Here is an 11259-nt window from a genome sequence, read left to right as displayed (position 1 = left end):
CAACTTTCTCGATAGACATTGATTTAACCTCAAAGTCTCATTTCTCTTACTTCTAATAAAGGTGTTTGTTTATTTTAAACATGTTTTGGAAACTGGCATCTCATATTAAAGTCTCTGCAGAAATACCTACTGCCAATGCCAAGGAACTCCCTTTAGAATTGATGTTTGGTTTTATTTTACTTTTTTAACTTTTACCCTGAAGATAATATAATAATCATGACTGGCCACTGAGCCATGTGTCCTAGATGTTCATAAATTATTCCCCAATGGTTTAAGACTGCTGTAAAGATCATGTGATTCTATTCATGCATATAAGGTGATGGTTAGTGAACTCATAGTATGTGGATAGACTTTAAGTTCATTCCTACATATGAAGAAGGAAATCTAAAATACTTAAGCTCTTATTTTTACATTGTATCTGCTTATGTTTGGTTTGTCTCAAAATTGGAGAGATACTGAAAGATAAAATGAAGCAGTAAGTGTCCATTCTGAGAACAAAAGCACCAAAGGTTTGTGAACAAACAAACAGGTAAGCTAGCAACAACTCTTAAAACGATTCAAGGGCAGATAGTAAAATTATTTTTCAGATTTGGTTTAATAATTATATTTGGCACTAGAGAGGGGTTTTCACACAGTAAAATGAGTTTCACCTCATATGTTCTAATACAACATTTTTAAAAATAAAATAACATTCATTGGCTTGAGTTAAATATGAGAATGCGTATTTGATTTGCCAGCATATGTTGATAAAAGCAATATTTTGTAGTGCTAAAAACTGTTTTTCAAAATAACATAATTTGAAAGGTATTGTAGATATTTAAATTATTATAAACAGCAATTTATTTTATTGGTTTAATTATAAGACACCAGTGACATAATGCAAGAAACCTTTCTGTGTTGTGGGAGTGAATAACAAAAGTGTGTTAAGTTCAGCCTACACAAGAAAAATGAAGGAAACAGTAATTACAGTGTGATTTTAAAGTAAGGCTCTTTAAATACTATTGTAGGCAGTTCTTTAAAAATTATACATTTAAACTCTATTAAAGTCAGAGATTTCTAGCAATTCCTGGAAGAAAAAAATATTATAAGTGTAAAAATACATGCTGTTTCTGGATTTAAAGATTTCAGTGCTTTATTGGCCAAACTAAAATTTAGTAAGTTTGGGTAGCTATTGAGTTCTAACATATAAGTTAAGAAGAAAAGAATTTAAAATTTAAGCAATCATATAATTGTAAAAACCTTTAGTGAACTCGATATAGGAAAACATTGCTTCACTATGAAAATATTGTAAAGTACACAGCATGTATTTAACATATAATTTCAGTGTGTATTCTGTGTGCAGATACTTTGTGACTAAGACACATAATAAAGAACACATTGAGAACACTGACAACCAGACAGAAAGTATTAGGAAACAGGGATGATTAAGAGTGTAAATAATTCTATAAAAATACATCAGACAACGTAGAGTAAGATCCAAAATATGTTAAAATCAATAAGGAAATACTTTTAAGAGAAAATGATTATATTAATTATATATGGGGTTAGGAGTAGCCCTGGCCATCCTGGAACTTTCTCTGTAGACCAGGATGGCCTCAATCTGCGAGATCCACCTGCTTCTGAGGTCCTGGTATTAAAGGTATGTGCCACCATGCCAGCTAAAATTTTATCCAATTTTAGAAATTAAAAGTTAATTTAACTTAAAATTAACACTAACTTAAAATACCCCACAGTAATATTAGCTGGAAAATGTAAGACAAAATTTTTCAAAGGCATTCTAATTTTATGAGGTTATTATAAATCAGCCATTAGAATATTTACAGGGCAATTTATTATTAAATGTTTTATTGACCACAGGTGATAATATTTTTGGAAAGTAAGTTACTAACATAGTAGAGATTCAATATGGAAAAATAGGAAATCATATATGTTGGCCATAAATGTATATATAACTATGAAAATCTATGTAAAGCATCTAAGAGTTAGCTCAACAGACATCTCAAGACAATATGCAGTGCAGAACCTGAGCGTGGTTTCTTCTCGTATTACATAATGTAACATGACATATTTCAAGGGACAGCTAAAGTAATTAAAACAGAACCTCACCTGTGCATTGTAAATAGAGAGGGAAAATATGACATGTACTGCCTGCAGTATAACATTACCTAACAATTTTTTGTCTTAGCAGAGAAATCAGAATGGAGAAGACAAATCACTCTTTGACCACACAGTTCATCCTGGTGGGATTCTCAGATCACCCAGACTTGAAGACACCTCTGTTCCTGCTGTTCTCTGTCATCTATCTGGTCACCATGGTGGGGAATCTTGGGCTGGTGGCCGTGATCTACTTGGAGCCTCGTCTCCACACACCCATGTACATCTTTCTGGGCAACCTGGCTCTGATGGACTCCTGCTGCTCCTGTGCCATCACTCCCAAGATGCTAGAGAACTTCTTTTCTGTAGACAGAAGGATTTCTCTCTATGAATGCATGGCACAGTTCTATTTTCTGTGTCTTGCTGAAACTGCAGACTGCTTTCTTCTGGCAGCAATGGCCTATGACCGCTATGTGGCCATATGCAACCCTCTGCAGTACCACAGCATGATGTCCAAGAAACTCTCCATTCAGATGAGTATAGGCACATTCATAACCAGTAACCTGCATTCCTTGATTCATGTAGGGTGTCTCTTAAGGTTAACTTTCTGTAAATCTAACAGAATTGATCATTTCTTCTGTGATATTCTTCCCCTATATAGACTCTCCTGTACAGACCCATTTATCAATGAATTAATGATATATATTTTTTCTATGCCAATTCAAGTCTTCACCATTACCACTGTCTTGGTCTCTTACTTCTGCATTCTTCTCACTATTTTCAAGATGAAATCCAAGGATGGGAGAGGAAAAGCATTTTCTACCTGTGCATCCCACTTTTTTTCTGTGTCAATATTCTACGTCTGTCTTCTTATGTATATTAGACCATTTGACGAAGGTAATAAAGACATACCAGTGGCTGTATTTTATACAATAATAATTCCTTTGCTAAACCCTTTTATTTACAGCCTGAGAAATAAGGAGGTAGTAAATGCTGTTAAGAAAGTTATGAAAACTCATAGTATTTTTAAAAATGCTTCAGCTTCTATGGCACGCTAATTTCAGCTTATTAAAATGATTTTATTAACATTAAATATAAGAAATGAAAAAGTAATTGATATAAAGTCTTAATATTTAAATAATTTGATATGTTTGTTAAATATGCATACACATCTAATTTCAAAATAATTTGTCGACTATCAATCAGCACTATATAGATAGATAAAATTTAATTGCTAGATCTACTTTCATTGTTCTCATGAGATTCCTTTAATACTGTAATTTCAAATTCAATAAACTGTTATAATCCCACAAAGAAACAGCTTAATGGGTTTGATTTTTCTTTAGTTAATATTATTTACCTATTGGGAGAAATTTTGTGTATTTTTCCAGAATGTACAAAACCTGTAATTGCCAAGCATTAACTGACTTCTTTTGTTTCAGAAATTCTTCCTTCCTCCTTTTTAGAAAGCAAATATGGTAAAAGAGAAAACTTGATATATAAGTCTAATTCCTTGTCTTCAGAGTATATTTTTAATATAAAAAGTATTAATTTTTGCAAATCATTATATAAATGTATAGGTTTTAAATTCATTTTTTCAGCTTATATTACAGTAGTAGACACTCAAGCTAGAAATGTTTAATTTGGTCCACAGTCTTTCTGATACACTTCCAGTATATTCTGACACATTTCATGTTTTTGTGTATGGAGAATCTATACACAATACTATATACAATTATGCAATACTTTACACAATTACTGCCCTCAGAATAAAATTAGGTAATTTTCAAAGGAAGCCATGTCAGTTTCTGTACTATATTTCCTTATTTATTGGTTAAAAATGAAAAATCAATAAACGATACACAAAAGCATACACATCCCAGTCCTATTTTTTACTCAAATGATCTTGTGTTTAAGGAACTTATATATCAACTTTTAAAATTAGTAAAATAACACTGAAAAATTTCCATGTCACTGTGTAGTAATATTTTTCATTCATTCCTTTTTCCTTATATAGTCACATATCAAAATATTATGGCTTAAGCTTTGGGTTTCAAGTGTTTTATTTTAATTATATATATATAATGTATGTCTCATGTATGTATGTCTCATACTTATGTCTCATGTATGTATGTATGTATGTATGTATGTATGTATGTCTCATGCATGTATATCTCATGTTTGGGATTGCTCAGTTTTCAGATGCCAAAGAAGAGGGCAACAATCCTCTGGATGTGGAATCAGAAGCAACTGTGAGCCATCTGGCAAGGATTCTGGAACCAAAGTGAGATACTCTAGAAGAGCCACACGGACTTTTAGCCACTAAGCCATTGGGCCAAGCCCTTACCTGGTTTCTTCTTGATAGTCTTCCCAGGAATGTATCTGAGGGAATCTCTATAGATGCTTCTATTTTTAAGAAGTATAAATTGCTATTATATTATAACTATGTATGTTGTGTTATTGGATATACAGTTAGCTTTCCTCTTTGATCAAGTCAAAGAGCCTTGTAAATATATGAGCTAGCATTAATATTAACAATGACTTCTATTACTGAACCAGTTTTGCCTGATTTCTGTCATAACAACTCAATCTTAAATAAACCAACTATAGTATGCATATTGTTTACAATACAATTTTACCCACTTGAAATTATCCCTTTTGGGGAATATGATTTCACTACTGCCTGATTTTTCTGCATTATATTTTGTAGTGCACTTGTCCCACTTGTCTAGATTTCTCTTTCCACCTCCAGGTTTGTGCAGCCCATCTGGCTAGTCAAACTATCATTAGCACATCTAGGAAACCAAAGGGCCCATTCATCTTCAACTCCCCCTTCTGTTGTATTTCCGTGTATATCTTCTGTGTTTTTCTTTTGAACATTTTATATTTCATCATTTCTTTCTCTTTTTTGAGATCTTTATATAATTATGTTCTCCCCTTCCATTTCTTCCTTCCAAGCTCTCTCATAAAACCATTCCTTGTTCTTTTTATATTTGTGGCTCCTTTTTTCATTAATTGTTACTACTACTACTACTACCACTACTACTACTACCACTACTACTACTACTACTACTACTACTACTACTACTACTACTACTACTACTACTACACACACACACCTAAGTACAAATTGCTCAGTCCATACCATGTTACTTGCACATAAATTTTCAGAGCTGACCATCTGGTACTAGTTAACTAATTGATGGGCTCTTCCCTATAAATCTATTTCTCACATTCTCATCATTCTTCAGTTGCTTGTCATCCTTTGTGAAGGTTGAGGATGCCTAGACTTTCCTTCATTCATTTTAACTTCATTATTTTTAATGACATTAGGCTGTGAAGGAAACAAATTAATAGTGTAGGTTTGGTGTACGCTTCACCAAAGTTCCCTAAAGTGAGTATGCTATCATAGCATTCTTACTAATAAGATATTTACATTAATACAATACAATAGTAATTTATACAGCTGTAGTATTTGCTTTTGGTTTTTTGTTTGGTTGGTTGGTCGGTTGGTTTGGTTTGGTTTTCGAGACAAGGTTTCTCTGTGTAGCCCTGGCTGTTCTGGAACTCACTTTGTAAACCAGGCTGGCTTCAAACTCAGAAATCCACCTGCCTCTGCCTCCCAAGTGCTGGGATTAAAGGTGTGAGCCACCATGCCCGGCTTTGCTTTTGATTTTATACTTATTTTATTAATGTCATATTTTTCCCATAATCCAGTTTAGGATGCCAACTTGTCTTTAGCTGTCAACTCTGTTTACTTTCCTATAAAATGTGACAGTCTTAGACTATCATGACCACACTTGAAAATTCTGCTCTCATATTTTATATCATCCTAATTTTGTCCAGTGTCACATTTTTTTCTATAATTGGAATTATATTGTGGAGAAGAATATCACAGAATTTACATCTGTTTATTCCCTCAAGGGGTTTTTGCAATAACATCACTTATTTCTGCTGTTAATAGCTTAGCTTGTTTGACTAAAATAAGGTATGCTTGGTTTGAGAAATGGAAAGTTATCTATCTCCTTCCCATACAATTTATTTGTAAAACAAAAAGATTTAAAAGAAATTTAAAGAGACTTATTCTACATGTTTTATTCTACAGAGGGAGAAGGATTATAAATAAGGAAATATTTTAATATCAAGTCAGTAAGAAAGAAAACTGCCTGAGAGAATGAAAATGCCATGTGAGACACACTCATCACAGTCTGTCATGTCTGTGGAGGTGGGGGAAAACATGTGTGATATTGCAGGGACCAAGACAAATGGATTTGTGGAGAAAGTCATATTAGAACAAATACAAACATCAGACAGAATTGTAACAGAAATGAAGATTCTAACATCAGGTATCAGAGACCATAGTAAGAAGGGCACCTCCACTCCCTCATTCAACCATATACCCTCAGGTGGGTCTTAAGCAAAGGGGAAAGAAAAGTCTCAGAAACAAACTGCAGCCTATAAAATAATATATGGGAGGCAGGCAATTTCTTTCTGCAGCAAGAAGGCATTGAAGATGGAATTCTCTAACTTGCTAAGTTACTCACTGGTGCTATAGTAGATTTTTACTGACAAATTGCAGTGTTCTAATGCTTCTTAATATCAAGGCATGGGACCACATACAGCATCATTGTTAAGTCGGGAATACAATGGAGACTTGGATGCATAATATGACCACAGGTATATGCAGTAGGAAATGGGATTCTGATAGAGAGGAAAGTGGAGGATGTTTCTATTTGGGAAGGATGGCTCAACTTCTGAGATGAATGAACTCAAATATATGAGGTAAGCTGAGGAACCTAAGATAGAGACCAGGATGGCTAGACAACCTGGACCATTCAGTTCCTGTGACCTGCATCACCAGTGAAGATTGCTTTTAAAACCCAGCACAGAGTCCCAGAGATGTAGGGTAACAAGGCATCCCAACAAGTGTGTGCAGGCCAGATGTCACTGGTGTGAGGGGTTATCAAGAGGTTCTTGTCTTCGCTGGCAGGCATAGACTTGAGGTTACTTCTTTTTTTAATTTTTTATTAGGTATTTTCCTCATTTACACTTCCAATGCTATCCCAAAAGTTCCCCATACCCACCCTCCCCCACTCCCCCCACTCCCCTTTTTGGCCCTGGCGCTCCCCTGTACTGGGGCATATAAAGTTTGCAAGTCCAATGGGCCTCTCTTTCCACTGATGGCCGACTAGGCCATCTTTTGATACATATGCAGCTAGAGTCAAGAGCTCCCTGGGTACTGGTTAGCTCATAATGTTGTTCTACATATAGGGTTGCAGTTCCCTTTAGCTCCTTGGGTACTTTCTCTAGCTCCTCCATTGGGAGCCCTGTGATACATTGAATAGCTGACTGTGAGCATCCATATCTGTGTTTCCTAGACCCCGGCATAGTCTCACAAGAGACACCTATATTTTGGGGCCTTTCAGCAAAATCTTGCTAGTGTATGCAATGGTGTCAGCATTTGGAAGCTGATTATGGGATGGATCCCCGGATATGGCAATCAATAGATGGTTCATCCTTTAAACACAGCTCCAAATTTTGTCTCTTTAACTTTTTCCATTGGTGTTTTGTTCCCAATTCTAAGAAGGGGCAAAGTGTCCACACTTTGGTCTTCGTTCTTCTTGAGTTTCATGCGTTGAGCATATTGCATCTTATATCTTGGGTATCCTAAGTTTCTGGGTGAATATCCACTTATCAGTGAGTACATGTTGTGTGAGTTCCTTTGTGATTGGGTTACCTCACTCAGGATGATGCCCTCCAGGTCCATCCATTTCCCTAGGAATTTCATAAATTCATTCTTTTTAATAGCTGAGTAGTACTCCATTGTGTAAATGTACCACATTTTGTGTATCCATTGCTCTGTTGAGGGGTATCTGGGTTCTTTCCAGCTTCTGGCTATTATAAATAAGGCTGCTACAAACATAGAAGAGCATGTGTCTTTCTAAACAGTTGAAACATCTTCTGGATATATATATATATGCCCAGGAGAGGTATTGCGGGATCCTCCGGTAGTACTATGTCGAATTTTCTGAGGAACCACCAGACTGATTCCCAGAGTGGTTGTACAAGCTTGCAATCCCACCAACAATGGAGGAGTGTTCCTCTTTCTCCACATCCATGCCAGCATCTGCTGTCACCTGAATTTTTGATCTTAGCCATTCTGACTGGTGTGATGTGGAATCTCAGGGTTGTTTTGATTTGCATTTCCCTGATGATTAAGGATGTTGAACATTTTTTCAGGTGCTTCTCTGCCATTCGGTATTCCTCAGGTGAGAATTCTTTGTTCAGCTCTGAGCCCCATTTTTTAATGGGGTTATTTGATTTTCTGGAGTCCACCTGCTTGAATTCTTTATATATATTGGATATTAGTCCCCTATACGATTTGGGATAGGTAAAGATCCTTTCCCAATCTGTTGGTGGTCTTTTTGTCTTATTGACAGTGTCTTTTGCCTTGCAGAAGCTTTGCAACTTTATGAAATCCCATTTATCAATTCTTGATCTTACAGCACAAGCCATTGCTGTTCTATTCAGTAATTTTTCTCCTGTACCCATATCTTCAAGGCTTTTCCCTACTTTCTCCTCTATAAGTTTCAGTGTCTCTGGTTTTATGTGGAGTTCCTTAATCCACTTAGATTTGACATTAGTACAAGGAGATAGGAATGGATCAAATCGCATTCTTCTACATGATAACTGCCACTAGTGCCAGCACCATTTGTTGAAAATGCTGCCTTTTTTCCACTGAATGGTTTTATCTTCCTTGTCAAATATCAAGTGACCATAGGTGTGTGGGTTCATCTCTGGGTCTTCAATTCTATTCCATTGGTCTACTTGTCTGTCTCTATACCAGTACCATGCAGTTTTTATCACAATTGTTCTGTAGTAAAGTTTTAGGTCAGGCATGGTGATTCCACCAGAGGTTCTTTTATCCTTGAGAAGAGTTTTTGCTATCCTAGGTTTTTTGTTATTCCAGATGAATCTGACGATTGCCCTTTCTAATTCGTTGAAGAATTGAGTTGGAATTTTGATGGGGATTGCATTGAATCTGTAGATTGCTTTTGGCAAGATAGCCATTTTTACTTTATTGATCCTGCCAATCCATGAGCATGGGAGATCTTTCGATCTTCTGAGATCTTCATTAATTTCTTTCTTCAGAGACTTGAAGTTCATATCATACAGATCTTACACTTCTTTAGTTAGAGTCACACCAGGGTGTTTTATATTATTTGTGACTATTGAGAAGGGTGTTGTTGCCCTAATTTCTTTCTCAACCTGTTTATCCTTTGAGTACAGAAAGGCCATTGACTTGTTTGAGTTAATTTTATATCCAGCTACTTCATTGAAGCTGTTTATCAGGTTTAGGAGTTCTCTGGTGTAATATCATATAATCTGCAAAAAGTGATATTTTGACTTCTTACTTTCCAATTTGTATCCCCTTGATCTCCTTTTCTTGTCTAATTGATCTGGATAGGACTGCAAGTACAATGTTGAATAGGTATGGAGAGAGTGGACAGCCTTGTATAATTTGTGATTTTAGTGGGATTGCTTCTAGCTTCTCACCATTTACTTTGATGTTGGCTACTGGTTTACTGTAGATTGCTTTTATCATGTTTAGGTATGGGCCTTGAATTCCTGATCTTTCCAAGACTTTTATCATGAATTGGGTGTTGGATTTTGTCAAATGCTTTATCAGCATCTAACGAGATAATCATGTGTTTTTTTGTCTTTGAGTTTCTTTATATACTGGATTATGTTGATGGATTTCCATATATTGAATGATCCCTGCATCCCGGGGATGAAACCTACTTGGTCAGGATGGATGATTGTTTTGATGTGTTCTTGGATTCGGTTAGCAAGAACTTTGTTGAGGATTTTTGCATCAATATTCATAAGGGAGATTGGTCTGAACTTCTCTATCTTTGTTGTGTCTTTTTGTGGTTTAGGTATCAGAGTAATTGTGGCTTCATAGAATGAGTTGGATAGAGTACCTTCTGTTTCTGTTTTGTGGAATAGTTTGTGAAGAACTTGGATTAGATCGTCTTTGAAGGTCTGATAGAACTCTGCACTAAAACCATCTGGTCCTGGGCTCTTTTTGGTTGGGAGACTATTAATGACTGCTTCTATTTCTTTAGGGAATATAGGACTTTTTAGATCATTTACCTGATCCTGATTTAACTTTGGTACCTGGTATCTGTCTTGAAACTTGTCCATTTCATCCAGGTTCTCCAGTTTTGTTGAGTATAGCCTTTTTAGAAGGATCTGATGGTGTTTTAAATTTCTTCAGGATCTGTTGTTATGTCTCCCTTTTCATTTCTGATTTTCTTGATTAGGATGCTTTCCCTGTGCCCTCTAGTAAGTCTGGCTAAGGGTTTATCTATCTTGTTGATTTTCTCAAAGAACAAGCTCCTCGGTTGGTTGATTCTTTGAATAGTTCTTCTTGTTTCCACTTGGTTGATTTTGCCCCTGAGTTTGATTATTTCTTGCCATTTACTCCTCTTGGGTGAATTTGCTTCCTTTTGTTCTATAGCTTTTAGGTATGTTGTCTAGCTGCTAATGTGTGCTCTCTCTAGTTTCTTTTTGGAGGCACTCAGAGCTATGAGTTTTCCTCTTAGAAATGCTTTCATTGTGTCCCATAAGTTTGGGTATGTTGTGGCTTCATTTTCATGAAATTCCAAAAAGTCCTTAATTTCTTTCTTTATTCCTTCCTTGACCAAGGTATCATTGAGAAGAGTGTTGTTCAGTTTCCACGGGAATATTGGTTTTCTATTATTTATGTTGTTATTGAAGATCAGCCTTAGTCCATGGTGATCTGATAGGATGCATGGGACAATTTCAATATTTTTGTATATGTTGAGGCTTGTTTTGTGGCCAACTATGTGGTTAATATTGAAGAAGGTACCATGAGGTGCTGAGAAGGTATATCCTTTTGTTTTAGGATAAAATGTTCTGTAGATATCTGTCAGATCCATTTGTTTCATAACTTCTGTTAGTTTCACTGTGTCCCTGTTTAGTTTCTGTTTCCATGATCTGTCCATTGGTGAAAGTGGTGTGTTGAAGTCTCCCACTATTATTGTGTGAGGGACAATGTGTGCTTTGAACTTTACTAAAGTTTCTTTAATGAATGTGGCTGCCCTTGTATTTGGTGCATAGATATTCAGAATTGAGAGT

At 35.7% G+C, this 11259-nt stretch overlaps 1 protein-coding gene across 1 annotated transcript; it reads left to right on the top strand.

The window, feature by feature from the left end:
* Nucleotides 1-351: 351 nt before the first annotated feature.
* Nucleotides 352-3152, top strand: Olfr180 (olfactory receptor 180). The gene is made up of 2 exons (NM_001011662.2): nucleotides 352-529; nucleotides 2189-3152. Exon 2 carries the CDS (start codon nucleotides 2199-2201, stop codon nucleotides 3150-3152), a length of 954 nt encoding a protein of 317 aa, NP_001011662.2. The 5' UTR covers nucleotides 352-529; nucleotides 2189-2198.
* The last annotated feature ends 8107 nt before the right edge of the window (nucleotides 3153-11259 follow it).

Source organism: Mus musculus, chromosome 16 (genome assembly GCF_000001635.26).
Source record: "Mus musculus strain C57BL/6J chromosome 16, GRCm38.p6 C57BL/6J".
Taxonomy (NCBI): domain Eukaryota; kingdom Metazoa; phylum Chordata; class Mammalia; order Rodentia; family Muridae; genus Mus; species Mus musculus.
Note: the sequence above shows the minus strand (reverse complement) of the source record. Positions and strands in the feature narration are given on the sequence as shown.

Coding starts and splice junctions, on each gene's coding strand:
- Olfr180 (NM_001011662.2), top strand. CDS start 2,199: ATGGAGAAGACAAATCACTCTTTGACCACACAGTTCATCCTGGTGGGA.